This window comes from Salvelinus namaycush, chromosome 15, assembly GCF_016432855.1.
Source record: "Salvelinus namaycush isolate Seneca chromosome 15, SaNama_1.0, whole genome shotgun sequence".
NCBI lineage: Eukaryota > Metazoa > Chordata > Actinopteri > Salmoniformes > Salmonidae > Salvelinus > Salvelinus namaycush.
This window is the reverse complement of record NC_052321.1, coordinates 4,901,821-4,928,995: the sequence shown is the minus strand read 5'-3', so window position 1 is coordinate 4,928,995 and position 27,175 is coordinate 4,901,821. Positions and strand designations below refer to the sequence as shown.

General features: G+C 41.3%; 2 protein-coding genes across 4 annotated transcripts in view; one reads left to right on the top strand and one right to left on the bottom strand.

The window, feature by feature from the left end:
* The window catches only part of LOC120060127 (protein-tyrosine kinase 2-beta-like), a 48,032-nt gene extending 24,642 nt beyond the window's left edge, over window positions 1–23,390 (bottom strand). For all 3 annotated transcript variants that reach the window (XM_039009221.1, XM_039009223.1, XM_039009222.1), the window contains exons 1-9: window positions 23,203–23,390; window positions 20,085–20,356; window positions 12,368–12,546; window positions 11,517–11,604; window positions 11,056–11,135; window positions 10,834–10,896; window positions 10,600–10,654; window positions 855–995; window positions 689–763 (exon numbers count right to left, since the gene is read on the bottom strand). In XM_039009221.1, coding sequence (XP_038865149.1) covers window positions 689–763; window positions 855–995; window positions 10,600–10,654; window positions 10,834–10,896; window positions 11,056–11,135; window positions 11,517–11,604; window positions 12,368–12,546; window positions 20,085–20,282 — 879 coding nt within the window. In that variant the 5' untranslated portion in view covers window positions 20,283–20,356; window positions 23,203–23,390. The remainder of the gene's footprint in view (window positions 1–688; window positions 764–854; window positions 996–10,599; window positions 10,655–10,833; window positions 10,897–11,055; window positions 11,136–11,516; window positions 11,605–12,367; window positions 12,547–20,084; window positions 20,357–23,202) is intronic.
* Window positions 1–27,175, top strand: part of LOC120059732 (E3 ubiquitin-protein ligase TRIM9-like) — a 1,105,060-nt gene that overhangs the window by 175,541 nt on the left and 902,344 nt on the right. The window lies entirely within an intron of this gene.

Genomic DNA, 27,175 nt, shown 5'->3' with positions numbered 1-27,175 from the left:
AAGAGTTTATTACTGTCTGAAATGCTAAGAGTAACAACTACCAAGAGTTTAGTACTGTCTGAATGCTAAGAGTAACAACTACCAAGAGTTTATTACTGTCTGAATGCTAAGAGTAACAACTACCAAGAGCTTATTACTGTCTGAATGCTAAGAGTAACAACTACCAAGCGTTTAGTACTGTCTGAATGCTAAGAGTAACAACTACCAAGCGTTTAGTACTGTCTGAATGCTAAGAGTAACAACTACCAAGCGTTTAGTACTGTCTGAAATGCTAAGAGTAACAACTACCAAGAGTTTAGTACTGTCTGAATGCTAAGAGTAACAACTACCAAGAGTTTATTACTGTCTGAATGCTAAGAGTAACAACTACCAAGAGCTTATTACTGTCTGAATGCTAAGAGTAACAACTACCAAGCGTTTAGTACTGTCTGAATGCTAAGAGTAACAACTACCAAGCGTTTAGTACTGTCTGAATGCTAAGAGTAAAAAAGGGTTCTTCAGCTGTAGGAGAACCCTTTTTGGTTCCAGGTAGAACTCTCTGTGGAAAGTGTTCTCCATGGAACCCAAAAGGGTTCTCCTATGGGGACAGCTGAAGAAACGTTTTAGGTTCTAGATAGCACCTTTTTTCCCCTAAGAGTGTACAGGTCTATGGATGGGGCAAATATGTTGTTTGGCAACTCCAACTCACCACAGAGTTTTTATCTGTACGTTGGCGGATTCCCTCAGGGCCAATGACCAGGTCCACCGCCAGACTCCAGCCTTGCTGGAGAGAGAGACAGAGGGACAAGGGTTTGAGTGGAGAATAGGATTCAGGGTGTGTACTCTATGTGTGTGTGTGTGTGTGTATGACTCACCACTAACTGACAGGTGAAACTCTCCTGTATGTAGTCATAGCAGTCTACTAGTGTGGTAAAGAATTTCACAACACACTCCTCCTCCTTCAGACACGAGTACCTCTGGAACGTCTGTTGAATCATCTTACGTAGAGCCTTTGACTGGGGATCAAAACAGATACAGTGAGCTCCAAAATGACTGTTTCCCATGACTGGCAATGCACAAACAATACGTTGAAAAATATAAACAATAGAATTATAGAGAGAAACTCAAAATACCAACATGTGAGAAATACTGTATTTTATTAATCTTTCAATGGAACCAACCAAAATCATTCAATTATTTAATACAAAATAAATTTAGCCAAAATCAAGGTTCCATAATTATTGGCACTCCTCATTTAGTACTTAGTGCCACCACCTCTGGCAAGGATAACCACATGGTGTCTTTTCCTGTAATGTTTGACAAGGTTAAGGAACACATTTGGAGGGATTTTGAACCATTCCTCTATGCAGATCCTTTCAAGATCCTTCACATTCTTGGGTTTGCGCTTATCAACTGCCCTCTTCCACTCAGCCCACAGGTTTTCGATTGGATGGAGGTCCGGCAACTGAGATGGCCATGGCAGAACATTGATTTTGTTGTTACAGAACCATTTCTGTGTGGTTCTTGAGGTATGTTTTGGGTCATTGTTTTGTTGGAAAGTCCACCTACGGCCAAGTCCCAGCCTTCTGGCAGAGGCAACCAGATTGTCTGCCAAAATTGCCTGATACTTGGTGGAATTCATTATGCCATCAATCTTAACCAGTGCCTCTGGACCTCTGGAATTAAAACAGCCCCAAAACATCACTGACCCACCACCATATTTCACCGTGGGTATGAGGTGCCTCTCCTTGTATGCATCTCTGTTTCGACACCAAACATGACGATGCTGTATCTGACCAAAACGTTCAATTTTGGTCTCATCTGACCAGAGCACCTTCTTCCAGTCATAATTGAAATTACGTTTGGCAAACTCCAAGCGCTTGCGTCTGTGTCTTGGGGTCAGAAAGGGCTTTCTTCTGGCAACCCTTCCAAAGAGCCTGTGGTTGTGGAGGTGGCGTCTGATGGTGCTTTTTGAAACCTGATGACCCCAAGACGCCACCAAGGCCTGCAATTCTTTTACAGTGATTCTTGGGGATTTTGTGCCTTCTCTCGCACCATCCTCCTCCCTATCCTGGGGGGCGAAATGAATTTGCATCCTCTACCCGTGAGGTTTTCAACTGTTCCATATCTTTAGAATGTTTTAATAATTGCCCTGACAGTACTCAGTGTTTTTAAAACTGTATAAACTGCCTTAAATTTGCTGGACCCCAGGAAGAGTAGCTAATGGGACTCCATAAGAAATACAAAGGTATATTCAATCGTTTGTGGATCTTCTTGTTGCCATTAACAGATTCATGAAGGTCTACAACCATCTGTCTCTTTTGAACTGCCAGTTCTTGTTTTCTTCATGGTGTTGGATGACAGTGGGATATTACAGGCGTGTTGCCTCATTTTTATACCCTAGTGAAACAGGAAGTGATGTAATGGCTTAATATAGTTCCTTAAGACTTAGATTAATTAAATTATATTTTTTAAAGTTTCTGTTTTAATGTTGGTAGATGTTATTTAATTTAATCTGTAAGGGTGCCATTAATTGTGACACCTTGAATTGGAGGACATTGATTTTTAATTAAATCAATAAATGATTTTGGTGGGTTCCATTGAAACATTAATAAAGTACAGTATTTCTCACAAGTTGGTATTTTGAGTTTCTCTCTATAATTCTATTGTTTATATGTTTTAAAGTATTGTTTGTGAATTGCCAGTCAGTGGTGCCAGTAGTTTTGGAGCCCACTGTATACATCAATTAATCACTTATCAACACACGGTCAATACATTTATACACACACACACATCACCTATCAACACATGGTCAATACACATACATATATATATATATATATATACACACACACACACACACACACACACACACGACCGGTCAAAAGTTTTAGAATATCTACTCATTCAAGGGGTTTTCTTTATTTTTACTATTTTCTACATTGTAGAATAATAGTGAAGACATCAAAACTATGAAATAACAAATTAGTAACCAAAAAAAGTGTTAAACAATTCAAAACATATTTTATATTTGAGATTCTTCAAATAGCCACCCTTTGCCTTGATGACAGCCTTGCACATTCTTGGCATTCTCTCAACCAGCTTCACCTGGAATGCTTTTCCAACAATCTTGAAGGAGTTCCCACATATGCTGAGCACTTGATGGCTGCTTTTCCTTCACATCCCAAACCATCTAAATTGGGTTGAGGTCAGGTGATTGTGGAAGCCAGGTCATCTGATGTAGCACTCCATCACTCTCCTTCTTGGTAAAATAGCCCTTACACAGCCTGGAGGTGTGTTGGGTCATTGTCCTATTGAAAAACAGATGATCGTCCCATTAAGCCAAAACCAGATGGGACAGTGTATCGTTGCACATGGCTGTGGTAGCCATGCTGGTTAAGTGTGCCTTGAATTCTAAAGATATCACAGACAGTGTCACCAGCAAAGCACTCCCACACCATAACACCTCCTCCTCCATGCTTCACGGTGGGAAATACACATGCAGAGATCATCCGTTCACCCACACTGAGTCTCACAAAGACACGGCGGTTGGAACCAAAAATCTCAAATTTGGACTCCAGACCAAAGGACACATTTCCACCGGTCTAATGTCCATTGCTCGTGTTTCTTGGCCCAAGCAAGTCTCTTCTTATTATTGGTGTCCTTTAGTAGTGGTTTCTTTGCAGTAATTTGACCATGAAGGCCTGATTCACACAGTCTCCTCTGAATAGTTGATGTTGAGGTGTGTCTGTCACTTGAACTCTCTGAAGCATTTATTTGGGCTGCAATTTGAGGCTGGTAACTCTAATGAACTAATCCTCTGCAGCAGAGGTAACTCTGGGTCTTCCATTCCTGTGGAGGTCATCATGAGAGCCAGTTTCATCATAGCGCTTGATGGTTTTTGCGACTGCACTTGAAGAAACGATCAAAGTTCTTGAAATATTCTACATTGACTGACCCTCATGTCTTCAAGTAATGATGGACTGTCGTTTCTCTTTGCTTATTTGAGTTGTTCTTGCCATATTATGGACTTGGTCTTTTACCAAATAGGGCTATCTTCTGTATACCCCCCTCCACCGTGTCACAACACAACTGATTGGATCAAAAGCATTAAGGAGGAAAGAAATTCCACAAATTAACTTAAGGAGGCACAACTGTTAACCTGATGAGGACAGAGGGCGCTGTTGTCACTTTGGGCACGTTTTTCCCCCAATTTAAACGGCCTCGTACTCAATTCTTGCTCGTACAATATGCATATTATTATTACTATTGGATAGAAAACACTCTCTAGTTTCTAAAACCGTTTGAATTATATCTGTGAGTGAAACAGAACTCATTTGGCACAAACTTCCTGACCAGGAAGTGGAAAATCTGAAATCGATGCTCTCTTCTGGGTCCTGCCTATAAATGGGCATGATACCTATTAGTATACATGCACGTCATACACCTTCCCCTGGATGTCAAAATGCAGTGAGAGAAGAAATGGAGTGTTTATCTTGGTCTGAGATGGAATACGTCCTCTTGGAATGACGTGTCACCCATTTCATGTTTTCAGGATGGCGCGAAGTTGGACCTGGATTTGCCTTCTGAATAGCTGTCGTTATAGGCGACTACTATCTCCTGCTTTGATTTTATTTGATACATGTGACAATATCATCGTAAAGTATGTTTTTTCAATATAGTTTTATTAGATTTTTGAAATTTATTCGGGACGTTAGGCGTGTTGCGTTGTGTGCCTTTGTTCAGAAAGGAGAGCTTCGCGCCACTTGGCCAGTGTGCTTGCTAATTCAAGAGGGAAAAACGATGTTCTAAATCCAAACAACGACTGTTCTGGACAAAGGACCCCTTGTCCAACATTCTGATGAAAGATCACCAAAAGTAGGACCCATTTTGTGATGCTATTTCATATATCTGTCGAACTGTGTACTAGTAGTTTTGCGCCCAGGTTTTGGCCACTCTCTCGCTATAACATAAGCCTTATGTCGTAATGAAGATATTTTTAGAATTCTAACACTGCGATTGCATTAAGAACTAGTGTATCTATCATTTCCTATACAACATGTATTTTTTTGTAATGTTTATGAATAGCTATTTGGTCAGAATAGGTGAGAGTCTAATAGAAATATCCGCACATTCTGGGAAAAAGAAGCTACGTTAGCATAATGGATAACCACTGATTTCAGCTCTAAATATGCACATTTTCGAACAAAACATAAGTGTATGTATAACCTGATGTTATAGGACTGTCATCTGAGGAAGGTTTATGAAGGTTAGTGAAAATTAATATCTTTTGCTGGTTTATTCGCTAACGCTAACGTGCCTATTGCTATCGCTAACGTGCCTTGATGAATGAATGCGGTAGTGTGGTAGGCTATTGTAGTAAGCTAATATAATGCTATATTGTGTTTTCGCTGTAAAACACTTCTGAAATCTGAAATATTGGCTGGATTCACAAGATGCTTGTCTTTCATTTGCTGTACACGATGCATTTTTCAGAAATGTTTTATGATGAGTATTTAGGTATTCCACGTTGGTCTCTATAATTACTCTGGCTGCTTCGGTGCTATTTTTGACGGTAGCTGTGATGGTAGCTGCAATGTAAAACTGATTTATACCTCAAATATGCACATTTTTCGAACAAAACATAGATTTATTGTGTAACATGTTATAAGACTGTCATCTGATGAAGTTGTTTCTTGGTTAGTTTGGTTGGTTCTTGGTTAGTTAGGTTGGCTTTGTGCATGCTACCTGTGCTGTGAAAAATGTCTGTCCTTTTTTGTATTTGGTGGTGAGCTAACATAAATATACGTGCTGTTTTCGCTGTAAAACATTTTAAAAATCGGACATGTTGGCTGGATTCACAAGATGTGTACCTTTCATTTGCTGTATTGGACTTGTTAATGTGTGAAAGTTAAATATTTCAAAAAAATATATTTTGAATTTCGCGCTCTGCCTTTTCAGTGGAATGTGGGAGGAGTTCCGCTGGCGGAACGCTGGAGCAGTAAAGGTTAATTGAAATGCATTCCAGATGACTACCTCATGAAGCTGGTTGAGATAATGCCAAGAGTGTGCAAAGCTGTCATCAAGGCAAAGGGTGGCTATTTGAAGAACCTCAAATATAAAAAATATTTTGGTTTGTTTAACAATGTTTTGGTTACTACATGATTCCATATGTGTTATTTCATAGTTTTGAGGTCTTCACTATTATTCTACAATGTAGAAAACAGTAAAAAATAAATAAAAACCTTTGAATGAGTAGGTGTTCTAAAACTTTTGACCGGTCGTGTCTATCACTTATCACATGGTGAATACATACACATCACAACATCACTTATCAACTCATGGTCAATACATCACTTATCAACACATGGTCAATACATCACTTATCAACTCATGGTCAATACATCACTTATCAACTCATGGTCAATACATCACTTATCAACACATGGTCAATACATCACTTATCAACTCATGGTCAATACATCACTTATCAACACATGGTCAATTCATATATACATCACTTATCAACACATGGTCAATACATATATTGTTACATTCCCCAGTTTCTGTGTTGTTTTGGGTGTGTATGTGTGTGTTTCAGGATGGCTTCCTGGATTCCAAGAAGCTGATTGGCCCCTTGCAGATTGGCACTCTGACCTGCCTTCTCGTCAGGGGATACAGCTGTCTACAATTACCGACTCCTTCTGCAGCTTGAAAAGTCAGTGTTCCTTTGTTAGGAATACCTTCTTGGTATGTTCTGTGCTGGTCTGTAAAGTTGTTGAAAGTATTTTGTAGCCGCTCCTGCAGAGGTATGTTTTTGCCATAGTACCTAGTGTTTTTTGTTTATTCAAATTGTTCACGGAGTTTGGTGACTTATTCTGTTTCATTTGTTCCCAGGGGGAAGTGGAAGGCACCTTGGGAGTACTTAGGCAAGAGGCCTGCGGGCATACATAACCCGTAGTCTGTCTATGCACACTAGGTAAAACCTGGGCGGACCACGCCCTGTATTTTGGTTAGCGTGCCAGATGGGGTTAAGAATAGGTAAGTAGTGGGTTATGGGTAGGAGAGGGGACTCTTAACTTTTACTTTCTTTGCTTTGGTTCGGTCCAGACCCTTTTCCCCACATTACCGTGTTAAGGAAATAAATTCCCAGTAAACGGTAATATTCTCTGCCTTTGTCATCCTTACCCGCACCTACAGTCACATACCTCTTTCACTCCACCTACAGTCACATACCTCTTTCACTCCACCTACAGTCACATACCTCTTTCACTCCACCTACAGTCCCATACCTCTTTACCTCCACGGGGAGTTGGGTGTAGCAGGGTGTTGTGCTCCCTCCAAGAGGTGTACGTAACATATATATATACACACACACACACACACACACATCATGGTCAATACATATGAACTCAGCAAGAAATGAAACGTCCCTTTTTCAGGACCCTGTCTTTCAAAGATCATTTGTAAAAATCCAAATAACTTCACAGATCTTCATTGCAAAGGGTTTAAACACTGTTTCCCATGCCTTTTCAATGAACCATAAACAATTAATGAACATGCACCTGTGGAACGTTCGTTAAGACGCTAACAGCTTACAGACGGTAGGCAATTAAGGTCACAGTTATGACAATTTAGGACACTAAAGAGGCCTTTCAACTGACTTTGAAAAACACCAACAGAAAGATGCCCAGGGTCCCTGCTCATCTGTGTGAACATGCCTTAGGCATGCTGCAAGGAGGCATGAGGACTGCAGATGTAGCCAGGGCAATAAATTGCAACATCCGTACTGTGAGACGCTTAAGACAGCGCTACACGGAGACAGGACGGACAGCTGATCGTGCTCGCAGTGGCAGACCATGTGTAACAACAACTATACTCTGGAATGGGATTGATTTTGAGGGAGGGTCCGTCATGGTCTGGGGCGGTGTGTCACAGCATCATCTGACTGAGCTTGTTGTCATTGCAGGCAATCTCAACGCTGTGTGTTACAGGGAAGACATCCTCCTCCCTCATGTGGTACCCTTCCTGCAGGCTCATCCTGACATGACCCTCCAGCATGACAATGCCACCAGCCATACTGCTCGTTCTGTGCGTGATTTCCTGCAAGATAGGAATGTCAGTGTTCTGCCATGGCCAGCGAAGAGCCAGGATCTCAATCCCATTGGGACCCGTCTGGGACCTGTTGGATCGGAGGATGAGGGCTCGGGCCATTCCCCTCAGAAAGGTCCTGGAACTTGTAAGTGCCTTGGTGGAAGAGCAGGGTAACATCTCACAGCAAGAACTGGCAAATCTGGTGCAGTCCATGAGGAGGAGATGCACTGCAGTACTTAATGCAGCTGGTGGCCACACCATATACTGACTGTTACTTTTGATTTTGATCCCTCCCCTTTGTTCAGGAACACATTATTCCATTTCTGTTAGTCACATGTCTGTGGAACTTGTTCAGTTTGTCTCAGTTGTTGAATCTTATATTCATACAAATATTTACACATGTTAAGTTTGCTGAAAATAGCCGCAGTTGACTTTGAGAGGATGTTTCTTTTTTTGCTGAGTTTATACATCACTTATCAACACATGGTCAATATATACAGTTGAAGTCGAAGTTTACATACACTTGGGTTGGAGTCATTAAAACTCATTTTTCAACCACTCCACAAATTTCTTGTTAACAAACTATAGTTTTGGCAAGTCGGTTAGGACATCTACTTTGTGCATGACACAAGTAATTTTTCCAACAATTGTTTACAGACAGATTATTTCACTGTATCACAATTCCAGTGGGTCAGAAGTTTACATACACTAAGTTGACTGTGCATTTAAACAGCTTGGAAAATTCCAGAAAATGATGCCATGGCTTTAGAAGCTTCTGATAAGCTAATTGACAACATTTGAGTCAATTGGAGGTGTACCTGTGGATGTATTTCAAGGCCTACCTTCAAACCCAGTGCCTCTTTGCTTGACATCATGGGAAAATCAAAAGAAATCAGCCAAGACCTCAGATTTTTTTTTTTGTAGATCTCCACAAGTCTGGTTCATACTTGGGAGCAATTTCCAAACGCCTGAAGGTACCACGTTCATTTGTACAAACAATAGTACGCAAGTATAAACACCATGGGACCACGCAGCCGTCATACCGCTCAGGAAGGAGACATGTTCTGTCTCCTAGAGATGAACGTACTTTGGTGCGAAAAGTGCAAACCAATCCCAGAACAACAGCAAAGGACCTTGTGAAGATGCTGGAGGAAACAGGTACAGAAGTATCTATATCCACAGTAAAATGAGTCCTATATCTACATAACCTGAAAGGCCGCTCAGCAAGGAAGAAGCCACTGCTCCAAAACCGCCATAAAAAAGCCAGACTACGGTTTGCAACTGCACATGGGGACAAAGGTCGTACTTTTTGGAGAAATGTCCTCTGGTCTGATGAAACAAAAATAGAACTGTTTGGCCATAAAGACCATCTTTATGTTTGGAGGAAAAGGGGGGAGGCTTGCAAGCCGAAGAACACCATCCCAACCTTGAAGCACGGGGGTGGCAGCATCATGTTGTGGGGGTGCTTTGCTGCAGGAGGGACTGGTGCACTTCACAAAATAGATGGCATCATGAGAAAGGAAAATGATGTGGATATATTGAAGCAACATCTCAAGACATCAGTCAGGAAGTTAAAGCATGATCGCAAATGGGTCTTCCAAATGGACAATGACCCCAAGCATACTTCCAAAGTTGTGGCAAAATGGCTTAAGGACAACAAAGTCAAGCTATTGGAGTGGCCTTCACAAAGCCCTGACCTCAATCCTATAGAACATTTGTGGGCAGAACTGAAAAAGCGTGTGCGAGCAAGGAGGCCTACAAACCTGACTCCGTTACACCAGCTCTGTCAGGAGGAATGGGCCAAAATTCACCCAACTTATTGTGGGAAGCTTGTGGAAGGCTACCCAAAATGTTTGACCCAAGTTAAACAATTTAAAGGCAATGCTACCAAATACTAATTTGTGATCCACTGGGAATGTGATGAAAGAAACAAAAGCTGAAATAAATAATTCTCTCCAGTATTATTCTGACATTTCACATTCTTAAAATAAAAGTGGTGATCCTAACTGACCTAAAACAGGGAATTTTTACTAGGATTAAATGTCAGGAATTGTGAAAGACCTTTAAACTCAGTTTATGTAAACTTCCGACTTCAACTGTACATCACTTATCAACACATGCTCGACACATATATGGGGCTAGTGGTTAGAGCGTTGGACTAGTAACCGAAAGGTTGCAAGTTCAAATCCCCGAGCTGACAAGGTACAAATCTGTCATTCTTCCCCTGAACAGGCAGTTAACCCACTGTTCCTAGGCCGTCATTGAAAATAATAAGTTGTTCTTAACTGACTTGCCTAGTTAGATAAAGGATAAATAAAAAAAATAGATACATCAATACATCACTTATCTATACATCACGTATCAATACATACATACTTGTCAATACATCACTTAATACATATATACATCACTTATCAACACATGGTGAATAGATAACTAATACCTCTGGAATAGTGGCTGGACCAACTAGTTATCAATATAAAATGTTAAAGTCAATAAAATAAAATAATTAAATCAATCCAGTACCTTCATGTTGTCAGTCATCTCCTTGGGGAAGAACAGTCCCAGCCCTACATCCTTCCTGTACAGATGCACGCAAAAACAGACACAATGTCCATTAATTACACACACAATCAATGAGCCCCCACCACACCCAATTACAGAACCATAACAAACCTTCCATTACTTACACACACAATCAATGAGCCCCCACCACACCCAATTACAGAACCATAACCAACCTTCCCAGGCAGTACTTACTCTAACAGTTCATAGTTGGACTTTTTCTCCAGTCCATTGGGGTTCATGTCTTTATAGAATCTCCTGTAGGGAGAAACACACGCATGTGAGTATTGGGTGGATTGAATGGAAGGTTGTGTGTGTTATTTAAGGGTTCGGAAAAATTAGATTTTGAATGGGAATTAATTGTTTAGTCCCCACAAGGATAGTAAAAGTAATATGTTTGTGTCGGAGGGTTGTTACCTGATCTCCAGACAACCTAACTGCAAGGCCATCCCATCACTCACTTTACTGGCATAGTGCTGCATGTAGTCACTTCTCACCTGACAAGGTGTTTAGAAAAATACACTTTAAGGATCAGAACTGTACAACAATCCTGCTTACAAGTAAAACACCACAGACAGACAGTCAGACAGTGACAGTCCGAGAGATGGTCATAGAGAGACAGACAGTCAGTCAGTCAGACAAGCAGTTAGACAGACAGAGAGACAGAGAGACAGAGAGACAGAGAGACAGAGAGACAGTTAGACAGTTAGACAGTTAGACAGTTAGACAGTTAGACAGTTAGACAGAGAGACAGTTAGACAGAGAGACAGTTAGACAGAGAGACAGTTAGACAGTTAGACAGACAGACAGACAGACAGACAGACAGACAGACAGACAGACAGACAGACAGACAGACAGAGTCTGAAACAGTCACCAACCTGCTGGTAGAAGTAGAGCAGTGTGGTTCTGTCCTCTTTAAACTTCTCTATGAAGTCGGCAGGGATGTACCTAATGCGCAGGTCATATCTGAACACACACAGGGGTTAGAGGTTAAGGTTTAGAGGTCAGGAGCAAGAGGCAGTCACTATCTGAACACACACAGGGGTTAGAGGTTAAGGTTTAGAGGTCAGGAGCAAGAGGCAGTCACTATCTGGACACACACAGGGGTTAGAGGTTAAGGTTTAGAGGTCAGGAGCAAGAGGCAGTCACTATCTGAACACACACAGGGGTTAGAGGTTAAGGTTTAGAGGTCAGGAGCAAGAGGCGGTCACTATCTGGACACACACAGGGGTTAGAGGTTAAGGTTTAGAGGTCAGGAGCAAGAGGCAGTCACTATCTGGACACACACAGGGGTTAGAGGTTAAGGTTTAGAGGTCAGGAGCAAGAGGCGGTCACTATCTGGACACACACAGGGGTTAGAGGTTAAGGTTTAGAGGTCAGGAGCAAGAGGCAGTCACTATCTGGACACACACAGGGGTTAAAGGTTAAGGTTTAGAGGTCTGGAGCAAGAGGCAGTCACTATCTGGACAAATGACAAAGTCGTAAGCCATGCCTAGTTCTAAAATGTCTCTTAAAAATCAGATTTTAAACCTAACTTTAATCCTAATCTTAACCACACTACAAACCTTATTCATAACCCTAATCTTACATTAAGACCGAAAAGCACATTTTAGTTTTCATATAGTTTTACAATATAGCCAATTTTGGATTACTTGGCGATGTAGTGGGAACCTGAGCAAGAGATCATGTGCTAGAGGTCAGGGGTCAGGGCCTAGAGGTCAGGGGTTACCTCCACTCTGCCTCCAGATGCTGTTGTTCGTAGCGTAGCTGCAGTTCTGACACGGTGAGGCCGGGGTGCAGCCAGTGGACCTCAGCTGACTTCAGGTGTTTCAGCAGCAGGCCGTAGCAGAGGGTATGTTGAATGTCTGGACCCACACATCCACTGGACAACACCGCTGTTATTATGTTCTGGAACGGTTAAGGTATTATAGTACACGATACAGTATAGTAGTGTAGGGGGTCGTAGGTATGTTGAATGTCTGGTATTATATTCTGGAACGGTTAAGGTATTATAGTACACGATACAGTATAGTAGTGTAGGGGGTCGTAGGTATGTTGAATGTCTGGTATTATATTCTGGAACGGTTAAGGTATTATAGTACACGATACAGTATAGTAGTGTAGGGGGTCGTAGGTATGTTGAATGTCTGGTATTATATTCTGGAACGGTTAAGGTATTATAGTACACGATACAGTATAGTAGTGTAGGGGGTCGTAGGTATGTTGAATGTCTGGTATTATATTCTGGAACGGTTAAGGTATTATAGTACACGATACAGTATAGTAGTGTAGGGGGTCGTAGGTATGTTGAATGTCTGGTATTATATTCTGGAACGGTTAAGGTATTATAGTACACGATACAGTATAGTAGTGTAGGGGGTCGTAGGTATGTTGAATGTCTGGTATTATATTCTGGAACGGTTAAGGTATTATAGTACACGATACAGTATAGTAGTGTAGGGGGTCGTAGGTATGTTGAATGTCTGGTATTATATTCTGGAACGGTTAAGGTATTATAGTACACGATACAGTATAGTAGTGTAGGGGGTCGTAGGTATGTTGAATGTCTGGTATTATATTCTGGAACGGTTAAGGTATTATAGTACACGATACAGTATAGTAGTGTAGGGGGTCGTAGGTATGTTGAATGTCTGGTATTATATTCTGGAACGGTTAAGGTATTATAGTACACGATACAGTATAGTAGTGTAGGGGGTCGTAGGTATGTTGAATGTCTGGTATTATATTCTGGAACGGTTAAGGTATTATAGTACACGATACAGTATAGTAGTGTAGGGGGTCGTAGGTATGTTGAATGTCTGGTATTATATTCTGGAACGGTTAAGGTATTATAGTACACGATACAGTATAGTAGTGTAGGGGGTCGTAGGTATGTTGAATGTCTGGTATTATATTCTGGAACGGTTAAGGTATTATAGTACACGATACAGTATAGTAGTGTAGGGGGTCGTAGGTATGTTGAATGTCTGGTATTATATTCTGGAACGGTTAAGGTATTATAGTACACGATACAGTATAGTAGTGTAGGGGGTCGTAGCAGAGGACAACACCGTAACATAACAATATTATAGTAGAAATATATTATAGTGGAAATATATTATAGTAGAAATATAAGAAATATATTATAGTAGAAATATATGATAGTGGAAATATATTATAGTAGAAATATATTATAGTAGAAATATATTACAGAGGAAATATATTATAGTAGAAATATATATTATAGTGGAAATATATTATAGTAGAAATATATTATAGTGGAAATATATTATAGTAGAAATATATTATAGTAGAAATATATATTATAGTGGAAATATATTATAGTAGAAATATGAATAATACTACAGTAGTAATATTAGTACGTCAATACTATAATAATAGTATACTGTATATATATTAGTGACCCATAGAGTTCAGTCCTCTCTACAGTAAACTAGTAGTTTAGATGTTAAGTTCCCTACACTCCCTAGAAAAAAAAGGTGCTATTTTAGAACCTAAAATGGTTCTTTGGCTGTCCCCATAGGAGAACCATTTGAAGAACATTTATTGGTTCTAGGTCGAACTGTTTTGGTTCCAGGTAAAACCATTTTGCGTTCTGTGTAGAAACCTTTCCACAGAGGGTTCTACTTGGAACCCAAAAGGGTTCTCCTATGGGTACAGCCTGAAGAACCCTTCTTTTTCTACCAGTGTATATGGGGGACGTTGAGAGGTTCTGAACCGGTTCAGACTGACATGTTGGTGTACAGAGCGGTGTGTGAAAGCCGTAGGGTCCCGTGCTTTATAATGCCAGAAAGACCCATCTGTCTGCTCTCTGTTTCCACTCTCTCCGTGGAGGTGACTTGAAGTGTCAGGTTTCAGACACAACATTTGAACAGGGTGTGGCACAATGTGTCACATTTTCTGGCCTATCCTGACAAAATAATGAATTCCCTCTCCTTCTGAGCGACAGAGCCCAGCCTGGGAGACGGCATATGAAAGGTGACAGTCTAGAAAATCAAATAGCTGTGTTCTCATCGCACTGTGATATTCTAAACCATTTCATAGAATTGAAACAAGACCACTTTCTCTTGGCCATAAGCCGCCTCCAATGTCATTTTAGAGAATTTGGCATTTTGTTTAACTGGCCTCACAACCGCAGACAACATGTATGGCGTCATGTGGGCGAGCGGTTTGCTGATGTCAATGTTGTGAACAGAGTGCCCCATGGTGGCGGTGGGGTTATGGTATGGGCAGCCAAAAGCTACAGACAACCAATACAACAGCATTTTATCGATGGCAATTTGAATGCACATAGATACGGTGATGAGATCCTGAGGCCCGTTGTGGTGCCATTCATCCAACACCATCACCTCATGTTTCAGTACGATAATGCACGGCCCCATGTCGCAAGGATCTGTACACAATTCCTGGAAGCTGAAAATGGCCCAGTTCTTCGATGGCCTGCATATTCACCAGACATGTCACCCATTGAGCATGTTTGGGATGCTCTGGATCGACGTGTACGACAGCGTGTTCCAGTTCCCGCCAATATCCAGCAACTTCAACACAGTCATTGAAGAGGAGTGGGGCAACATTCCACAGGCCAGAATCAACAGCCTGATCAAGTCTACGTGAAGGAAATGTGTCGTGCTGCATGAAGAAAATGGTGCTGACTGGTTTTCTGATCGACGGGCACTACCTTTTTATTTTAAGGTATCTGTGACCAACCGATGCATATTTGTATTCCCAGTCATGTGAAATCCATAGATTAGGACCTAATGAATTTATTTCCTTTATATAAACTAACTCAGTAACATCTTTTAAAGTGTTGCATGTTGTACCTCGAGCTCAACTTCGACAAGATGGAACTACTCTTCCTCCCGAGGAAGGCTTCCCCGCTCTAAGATCTCTCCATCACGGTTGATATCTCCACGGTGTCCCCCTCCCAGAGTGCAAAGAACCTTGGCATAACCCTGGACAACAAAAAACCCTGTCGTTCTCTGAAAACATCAAAGCAGTGACTAGCTCCTGCAGGTTCATGCTCTACAACATCCGTAGAGTACAATTCTACCTCACACAGGAAGCGGGCGCAGGTCCTAATTGATGCACTTGTCATCTCCCGTTTAGACTAGTGCAACTCGCTGTTGGCTGGGCTCCCCGCTTGTGCCATTAAACCCCTGCAACTTATCCAGAACGCTGCACACCGCCTGGTGTTCAACCTTCCCAAATTCTCCCATGTCACCTCACTCCTCCACACACTCCACCATGGTGTTTACCTACGGAGCAACAAGAGGAACTGCCCCTCCCTACCTTCAGGCTCTGCTCAAACCCTACACCCCAACTCGAGCATTCCATTCTGCCATCTCTGGTCTCTTGGCCCTCCCATGCCTACGGGAGGGAAGATCCCGCTCAGCTCAGTCCAAGCTCTTCTCTGTCCTGGCACCCCAATGGTGGAACCAGCTTCCCCCTGAAGCTAGGACAGCAGAGTCCCTGTCCATCTTCCCCCTGAATCTAGGACAGCAGAGTCCCTGCCCATCTTCCCCCTGAATCTAGGACAGCAGAGTCCCTGCCCATCTTCCCCCTGAAGCGAGGACAGCAGAGTCCCTGCCCATCTTCCCCCTGAAGCTAGGACAGCAGAGTCCCTGCCCATCTCCAAAACAACAATAAAACATTCACCAACACTTGCACTTGACTCCCAACATTTCGAGCTCTGACTTTTGTGATGTGGTTGAATGCACTCACTAACTGTAAGTCATGTCCCACCTAGCTATCTTAAGATGAATGCACTCACTAACTGTAAGTCATGTCCCACCTAGCTATCTTAAGATGAATGCACTCACTAACTGTAAGTCACTCTGGATAAGAGCATCTGCTAAATTACTAAAATGTAAATGTAAAATATTGTTACATATTATGTATTTACTATTACATGTTTTACTTTTCTATTATTTCTCTATGTTCTTTCTCTCCACATTGCTGGAAAGGTCCCGTAAGTAAGCATTTCACTGTTAGTCTACACCTGTTGTTTACCAAGCATTTCACTGTTAGTCTACACCTGTTGGTTACCAAGCATTTCACTGTTAGGGTACACCTGTTGTTTACCAAGCATTTCACTGTTAGTCTACACCTGTTGTTTACCAGGCATTTCACTGTTAGTCTACACCTGTTGTTTACCAAGCATTTCACTGTTAGTCTACACCTGTTGTTTACCAAGCATTTCACTGTTAGTCTACACCTGTTGTTTACCAAGCATTTCCCTGTTACTCTACACCTGTTGTTAACCAAGCATTTCACTGTTAGTCTACACCTGTTGTTTACCAAGCATTTCACTGTTAGTCTACACCTGCTGTTTACCAAGCCATTCACTGTTAGTCTACACCTGTTGTTTACAAAGCATTTCACTGTTAGTCTACACCTGCTGTTTACCAAGCATTTCACTGTTAGTCTACACCTGTTGTTTACCAAGCATTTCACTGGTAGTCTACACCTGTTGTTTACCAAGCATTTCACTGTTAGTCTACACCTGTTGTTAACCAAGCATTTCACTGGTAGTCTACACCTGTTGTTTACCAAGCATTTCACTGTTAGTCTACACCTGTTGTTTACCAAGCATTTCACTGTTAGTCTACACCTGTTGTTCACCAAGCATTTCACTGTTAGTCTACACCTGTTGTTTACCAAGCATTTCACTGTTAGTCTACACCTGTTGTTTACCAAGCATTTCACTGTTAGTCTACACCTGTTGTTCACCAAGCATTTCACTGTTAGTCTACACCTGTTGTTTACCAAGCATTTCACTGTTAGTCTACACCTGTTGTTTACCAAGCATTTCACTGTTAGTCTACACCTGTTGTTCACCAAGCATTTCACTGTTAGTCTACACCTGTTGTTTACCAAGCATTTCACTGGTAGTCTACACCTGTTGTTTACTAAACATTTCACTGTTAGTCTACACCTGTTGTTTACAAAGCATTTCACTGTTAGTCTACACCTGTTGTTTACCAAGCATTTCACTGTTAGTCTACACCTGTTGTTTACCAAGCATTTCACTGTTAGTCTACACCTGTTGTTTACCAAGCATTTCACTGTTAGTCTACACCTGTTGTTTACAAAGCATTTCACTGTTAGTCTACACCTGTTGTTTACCAAGCATTTCACTGGTAGTCTACACCTGTTGTTTACCAAGCATTTCACTGGTAGTCTACACCTGTTGTTTACAAAGCATTTCACTGTTAGTCTACACCTGTTGTTTACCAAGCATTTCACTGTTAGTCTACACCTGTTGTTTACCAAGCATTTCACTGGTAGTCTACACCTGTTGTTTACCAAGCATTTCACTGGTAGTCTACACCTGTTGTTTACAAAGCATTTCACTGTTAGTCTACACCTGTTGTTTACCAAGCATTTCACTGTTAGTCTACACCTGTTGTTTACCAAGCATTTCACTGGTAGTCTACACCTGTTGTTTACCAAGCATTTCACTGTTAGTCTACACCTGTTGTTTACCAAGCATTTCACTGGTAGTCTACACCTGTTGTTTACCAAGCATTTCACTGGTAGTCTACACCTGTTGTTTACCAAGCATTTCACTGGTAGTCTACACCTGTTGTTTACCAAGCATTTCACTGGTAGTCTACACCTGTTGTTTACAAAGCATTTCACTGTTAGTCTACACCTGTTGTTTACCAAGCATTTCACTGTTAGTCTACACCTGTTGTTTACCAAGCATTTCACTGTTAGTCTACACCTGTTGTTTACCAAGCATTTCACTGTTAGTCTACACCTGTTGTTTACCAAGCATTTCACTGTTAGTCTACACCTGTTGTTTACCAAGCATTTCACTGGTAGTCTACACCTGTTGTTTACCAAGCATTTCACTGGTAGTCTACACCTGTTGTTTACCAAGCATTTCACTGGTAGTCTACACCTGTTGTTTACCAAGCATTTCACTGTTAGTCTACACCTGTTGTTTACGAAGCATCTGATGAATAACATTTGATTTGATTCCAACAATCAAAGGTTTGACGATGAGTTGAGGTGTGTAAAACTAAAATGTGTACCCTTTGGGCAACAAACACTGCTTTAGTACATTAGAGTGTCTAGTTTCAGAAACAGACGCCTCACAAGTCCTCAACTGGCAGCTTCATTAAATAGTACCTGCAAAGCACCAGTCTCAACGTCAACAGTGAAGAGGCGACTCCAGGATGCTGGCCTTCTAGGCAGAGTTCCTCTGTCCAGTGTCTGTGTTCTTTTGCCCATCTTTATCTTTTCTTTTTATTGGCCAGTCTGAGATATGGCTTTTTCTTTGCAACTCTGCCAAGAAGGCCAGCATCCCGGAGTCGCCTCTTCACTGTTGATGTTGAGACTGGTGTTTTGCGGGTACTATTTAATGAAGCTGCCAGTTGAGGACTTGTGAGGTGTCTGTTTCTGAAACTAGACACTCTAATGAACTTGTCCTCTTGCTCAGTTGTGCACTGGGGCCTCCCACTCCTCTTTCTATTCTGGTTAGAGCCAGTTTGCGCTGTTCTGTGAAGGGAGTGGTACACAGCGTTGTACGAGATCTTCAGTTTCTTGGCAATTTCTAGCATGGAATAGACTTCATTTCTCAGAACAAGAATAGACTGACGAGTTTCAGAAGAAAGTTATTTGTTTCTGGCCATTTTGAGCCTGTAATCGAACCCACAAATGCTCCAGATACTCAACTAGTCTAAAGAAGGCCAGTTTTAATTGCTTCTTTAATCAGTTTTCAGCTGTGCTAACATAATTGCAAAAGGGTTTTCTAATGATCAATTAGTCTTTTAAAATTATAAACTTGGATTAGCTAACACAACGTGCCATTGGAACACAGGAGTGATGGTTACTGAAAATGGGCCTCTGTACGCCTATGTAGATATTCCATAAAAAATCTGCCGTTTCCATCTACAATAGTCATTTACAACATTAACAATGTCTACACTGTATTTCTGATCAATTTGATGTTATTTTAATGGACCGAAAAATGTGCTTTTCTTTCAAAAACAAGGACATATCTAAGTGACCCCAAACTTTTGAATGAATATATATATACTATCGTTCAAAAGTATTATTTATATTTATATATATATATATATATGTAACGGATGTGAAAGGAGGAGGTTGAAAGGGGGGTGAGTGTAACGAATGTGAAATGGCTAGCTAGTTAGCGGGTACGCGCTAATAGCATTTCAATCGGTTACGTCACTTGCTCTGAGACCTGAAGTAGGGTTTCCCCTTGCTCTGCAAGGGCCGTGGCTTTTGTGGAGCGGTGGGTAACGACGCTTCGTGGGTGACTGTTGTTGATGTGTGCAGAGGGTCCCGGGTTCGTGCCCGAGGTCGGGGCGAGGGGACGGTTTAAAGTTATACTGTTATATATATATATATTACACACTACAGTATAATGACAATGATAGTACAGTAATGTCACTAACCCGTACAGTCATGCCCTCATGACAGCGGACTAGTTTAAAGTTCTTCCCCAAGTTAGCACTGTTGCTGGTGAAACACACTTTGATGATCTTTGTTGGACCGCCGTCCCCAGCAACCGTCGTCTGGGAAGTGTCCGAGGACTTTGATTGGCCATAGGTCTCCACAACCTTCCAAGACAATGTGCTGCTGTCACCTGACATCACAGCACACCCGGTCACCACGACACACGCACACACACACACACACACACACTCACAGCATCCCCACTTCACACCTGGAGAAAGGGAAAGAGAGAGGTCAATACATTAGACTGGAAGAAACATCGACTGTGTTGTGGTTAATCATCCCTGGAGCTTGCCACCGTTTCCTAGTTTTCCAGCGTGTGTGTGTGTGTGTGTGTCACACAAGCTGAGCATGTACACACATGTGGGGATGTAGCAACGCTTCCTGTGTGTGTGTGTGTGTGTGTGTGTGTGTGTGTGTGTGTGTGTGTGTGTGTGTGTGTGTGTGTGTGTGTGTGTGTACGCATAAAAAGGTGTGGACTCCTATGGCACTCCTTAGTCAACACTAGAAACCACATCCGTACCGACAACAGGGTTTACTCAACACGTTAACCAGGTAGACACGCCACACACTCACTAGCTGAGACAGGACCTAGAGGGCAATACAATTATATATGTCATTCCTTAATTTAGCACACGCTCTTATACAAAATAAATGTACAGCCACACACACACATTTTCCCCCTTACGGGTGGTGCCGGGAATCGAACCCACTATTCTGGCATTGCAAGTGCCACGCTCTACCGACTGAGCTACAGAGGACCTCCAGCTGATTTGGAAGCTCTGACTTCAGATAAAACACGGTCAATTCAGACCTAAAAAGACAGGCGGTGGTAAAGAAACACATGCACACACAAAAAAAAGAGGAAACAGAGGAGGACAGGAAGAGGAAGTGACAGAGACAGATGGAAACCCTGTCTGCACTGTGGTACATTACCAACCATCACTACCACAAACCATCACTTCCACCACTGTGAAAGGGGAGCAGAGGGGAGCAGAGGGTTGTGTATACCTCCAGTCTGAGGGAAAGATGTTTCGCATTTGGAAATGTATTGAATTGAATCAATACATTTGAAATATATCTGCGGGCTACCTTAGTTACGATATGACAACATCACCGTGGAAACATCAGAACATCCAGATAACGCACCATCCTACACTACCATCCTACCATCCGTCACCATCCTACACTACCATCCTACCATCCGTCACCATCCTACACTACCATCCTACCATCCGTCACCATCCTACACTACCATCCTACCATCCGTCACCATCCTACACTACCATCCTACCATCCGTCACCATCCTACACTACCATCCTACCATCCGTCACCATCCTACACTACCATCCTACCATCCGTCACCATCCTACACTACCATCCTACCATCCGTCACCCTCCTACACTACCATCCTACCATCCGTCACCCTCCTACACTACCATCCTACCATCCGTCACCATCCTACACTACCTGTGTCAGTCACTCTGTGTGTGTGTATGTGTATGTGTGTGTATGTGTGTGTCACCTCTGCACACCACTAACTTTCAAAAGTAATATAATTACTAGTAATACACATACTATCTCCTAGCATTTCCCAAACATTTCCCATCTCCCAAACATTTTCACTCGCCCCCCCCCTCCACTTCCAGCATTGGGGTACATCCAACACCCCCCCCCCCCCCCCTTCCAGCATTGGGGTACATCCAACACCCCGCCAGGTCTATTTCTATAGACACAAGCACTATTCACGACACAAACTGTTCACACACCCCTTGTTGGCGGAGAGAACATTTTGCAAGATTAAAGCTTATTTCCTGCAATTATACACATTTTGTTATGGGGTGAAGAGAATTGTGCAGTTTAAAAAGCACATTTTCCTGCAATTCTACACATTTTGCCACGTCTTATGTGTATACATGTGATATTCGAGTGACTCAAACACGACAACAAAATCTATGTATCTATCTAAAAAAAAAATGTTAGCTGACATGTGGTAGTTGATCTGGACTTTTCTGACAAGTTATAAATATCTCTTTAAGGTATGAATTCAGGGGTGGAAAAAGTACCCAATTATCATACTTGAGTAAAAGTAAAGATACCATAATAGAAATTCACTCAAGTAAAAGTGAGTCACCCAGTAAAATACTACTTGAGTAAAAGTCTAAAAGTATTTGGTTTTAAATATGCTTCAGTATCAAAAGTAAAAGTATGAATCATTTAAAATTCCTTTTATTAAGCAAACCAGACGACACCATTTTCTTGTTGTTTTAAAATGTACAGATAGCCAGGGGTACACTCCAACACTCAGACATCATTAACAAACGAAGCATTTGTGTTTAGTGAGTCCGCCAGATCAGAGGCGGTAGGGATGACCAGGGATGTTCTCTTGATAAGTGTGTGAATTGGACAATTTTCTGTCCTGCTAAGCAATTAAAATGTAACGAGTACTTTTGGGTGTCAGATAAAATGTATGGAGTAAAAAGTACATTATTTTCTTTAGGAATGTAGTGAAAGTTGTCGAAAATATAAATACTAAAGTAAATTACAGATACTTTAAAGTACTACTTAAGTAAAAATAACCCCAAAAACTACTTAAGTACTTTACACATGACTGACATGACAAGAGGAACTGAACCCAATTTCGAAATTGCACCTTGTGCATTTTACTATTACAACTTTCAAGAGTAAGTTGAAAGCAGAATTGAGTTCCTTAAAATATATATATCATTTGGGGGGGAATAACCATCTATCTACCATGTTAACCCTCTAGGCTGCTATAATACACCATAAACTGCATAAACCTTAGAGGGAAGAACATGAAAAGGGTTGGTTTTAACTTAATGCAGGACATAAAAAGTAAAAGTGACAGTACAACATCCGACTATATCTATCGATCTAAATCTATAGGCTTAACAGGAAGAATAACTTCTGATAAGGAACCAAACATTTTGATAATCGATATAATATACACATTGTAGGCAGAGCCAACATATTAAGAGCATAATATCGAGACCGTACTGTGACTGTGCGCAATTACATGACTGAATTCACCCACCTGCTCAAAACCCGCGCTGTATCCTAAAAATTCTGCCATGCATGCACCCGTTATTGTGGCGGAGAGGAGATGACGGTAAAGGATAATACACAGCCTACAGGCCTTTCTCTCTCTCTGCTGTCTGTATTTGTGTTTGTGACAATTACAGCCGGTAGTGAAGAAATCTTCTGACACTTCTAAGCCACACCCAGGCTGTATCGTTACTTCCTGATTTTGGAACATATGACGACAGAGCGCCCACATTGTATTAAAAATATCATTTTAAATTTGGGTATGACGGGGAGGAGGGGGGGGCAGGGATAGCATCAACAAAGTCGAGGGTAGAGGAATTGTCCTTCCGCAGTTCTGAGTTCACAACAGTGCAGGAGAGAAGTAACTTAAATGCACTAATAAACCTATTTTACATTTGACACACGGGGGCGCTATTTACTCACTTTTCAACTGTCGCATGTGCCCATATCATAATAATTGGTAATAGTGAGAGGTTAGCATGTATTGGAAGTATGATCTGTGACCCTCTGTATCTTTTGCACTCATCATTATTCACGATTCACTCAGGATTATCCGTAATAATGGTAGCATCCACATGAATACCCGAAGTGCTTAGAAACGTATTCTATTCTTATTTACATTTAAAAGTGACTCTAAAAAGACACAATGCGTTATTTACCACTCATTTCTATTGGGCACAAAATATTCTGAAACAGTAATTATTGCTCATATTTGATGTTTGATGTTATTGCTCATATAGGATGTTAATAATTTAGGACCTTACTGTATGTTGTGCCATCAGAAGTGATGCCATATAAGTTTCTTCCAATGTTCTCAAATGGAGGGTGTTTTTTTTACATGCTGGACTTTAGAAACAGGACATGTATATGGGATCTAGGATCAGGGGTTAAGTTTCCTCTAGGTACAGATTTAGGATCAGTTTCCTTTCCCCCAATCCGAACATTGTCTAAGGTCGACCTCACCCTACACCCGGGACTGGGAGCTTGACCTGCACCTGCCTGCCTCTGTCCGCCAGTGGTATAGAGTACTTAAGTAAAAATAACTTTAAGTACTACTTAAGTATTTTCTTGGGGTGTCTGTACTTTACTATTTATATTTTTGACAACTTTCACTTTTACTTCACTACATTCCTAAAATAATGTACTTTTTATGCAATTACATCCCTGACACCCAAGAGTACTCATTGCATTTTGAATGCTTAGCAGGGCAGGAAAATGGTACATTTCCCTCAGTTATCAAGAGAACATCCCTGGTCATCCCTACTGCCTCTGATCTGGAGGACTCACTAAACAGAGAACATCCCTGGTCATCCCTACTGCCTCTGATCTGAAGGACTCACTAAACAGAGAACATCCCTGGTCATACCTACTGCCTCTGATCTGGCGGACTCACTAAACATAAATGCTTCGTATGATGTCTGAGTTTTGGAGTGTGGTCCTGGCTATCCCTAAATTTCAGACCCCTTGACTTTTTACACACTTTGTTACGTTACAGCCTTATTCTAAAATCGAATAGTTTTTTCCCTTCATCAATCTACACATAATACCCCATAATGAAAAAAGCAAAAACAGGTTTTTAGACATTTTTTGCAAACGTATTAAAAATAAAACATTGAAATATCACATTTACATACAGTACCAGTCAAAAGTTTGGACACACCTACTCAATCAAGGGGTTTTCTTTATTTTTACTATTTTATACATTGTAGAATATTAGTGAAGACATCAAAACTATGAAATAACACATATGGAATCATGTAGTAACCAAAAAAGTGTTAAACAAATCAAAACATATTATATATTTAAGATTCTTCAAATTAGCCACCATTTGCCTTCATGACAGCTTTGCACACTCTTGGCATTCTCTCAACCAGCTTCATGAGGAATGCTTTTCCAACAGTCTTGAAGGAGTTCCCATATATGATGAGCACTTGTTGGCTGCTCTTCCTTCACTCTGCGGTGCAACTCATCCCAAACCATCTCAATCAATTAGGTTGAGGTCGGGTGATTGTGGAGGCCAGGTCATCAGATGCAGCCCTCCATCACTCTCCTTCTTGGTCAAATAGCCCTTACACAGTCTGGAGGTGTGTTGGGTCATTGTCCTGTTGAAAAACAAATTATAGTCCCACTAAGCGCAAACCAGATTTGATGGCGTATCACTGCAAAATGCTGTGGTAGCCATGCTGGTTAAGTGTGCCTTGAATTCTAAATAAATCACAGACAGTGTCACCAGCAAAGCACTCCCACACCATGACACCTCTTCCTCCATGCTTCACGGTGGGAACAACACATCCGGAGATCATCGGTTCACCTACTCTGCATCTCACAAAGACACAGCGGTTGGAACCAAACCAAAAGATCAAAGGACAGATTTCCACCTGGTCTAATGACCATTGCTCGCGTTTCTTGGTTTCTTTGCAGCAATTCGACCATGACGGCCTGATTCACACATTTCCCTCTGAACAGTTGATGTTGAGATGTGTCTGTTACTTGAACTCTGTGAAGCATTTATTTGGGCTGCAATTTCTGAGTCTGGTAACTCTAATGAACGTATCCTCTGCAGCAGAGGAAACTCTGGGTCTTCCTTTCCTGTGGCGGTCCTCATGAGAGCCAGTTTCATCATATCGCTTGATGGTTTATTCGACTGAACTTGAAGAAAATTTCACAGTTCTTGAAATTTTCTAGATTCACTGACCTTCATATCCTATGACGACAGCAGTGTGCACATAGCCTGTCTTCTCTTGAGGGCCAGGTCTGCCTACGGCGGCCTTTCTCAATAGCAAGGCTATGCTCACTGAGTCTGTACATAGTCAAAGCTTTCCTTAAGTTTGGGTCAGTCACAGTGATCAGGTATTCTGCCACTGTGTACTCTCTGGTTATGGCCAAATAGCATTGTAACGTGTCTGCCGGGAGTTGGGAAACAAGTACAGCAAATTTTATAATAAATAGAACATAGTACAAAACAAGAAACAGGAAAAGCAAACAGCAACAAAAACAGTGTCAATAACACCTGAGGAAAGAACCAATGGGAGTGACAGATATATGGGAGGTAATCAGGAAGGTGATGGAGTCCAGGTGAGTGTCATGAGTCGCAGGCGCGCGTAACGTTGGTGGCAGGTGTGTGTAATGATGAGACAACTGGCGACGTTGAGCGCCGGAGAGAGGGAGCGTGAGAAAATGTGACAAATACCATACTCTCTGTTTAGGGCCAAATAGCATTCTAGTTAGCGCAGTTTTTTTGTTAATTCTTTTCAATATGTGAAGTAATTATCTTTTTGTTTTCACATGATTTGGTTGGGTCTAATTGTGTTGCTGTTCTGGGGCTCTGTGGGGTCTGTTTGTGTTTGTGAACAGAGCCCCAGGACCAGCTTGCTAAGGGGACTCTTCTCCAGGTTCATCTCTCCGTAAGTGATGGCTTTGTTATGGATAGTTTTGGAATCTCTCTATATTCAATTCAATTCAAAGGGCTTTATTGGCATGGGAAACATATGTTTACATTGCCAAAGCAAGTGAAATGGATAAACAAAAGTGAAATAAACAATAAAAATGAACAGTAAACATTACACTCACAAAAGTTCAAAAAGAATGAAGACATTACAAATGTCATATGTCTATATACAGTGTTGTAACGATGTGCAAATAGTTAAAGTACAAAAGGGAAAATAAATAAACATAGATATGGGTTGTATTTACAATGGTGTTTGTTCTTCACTGGTTGCCCTTTTCTTGTGGCAACAGATCAACAGATTTACCCCTCCCTCTCTCTCTACCTCTCTCTCTCTCTCTCTAACCCTCCCTCTCTCTCTCTCTTTACCCTTCCCTCTCTCGCTCTCTCTCTCGCTCTCTCAATTCAATTCAATTCAATTCAATTCAATTCAATTGACTTTATTGACATGGCAAGTTCATTATTACTTACATTGTCAAAGTATACATATCGAAAAATAAAAATAAAATAAAAATAT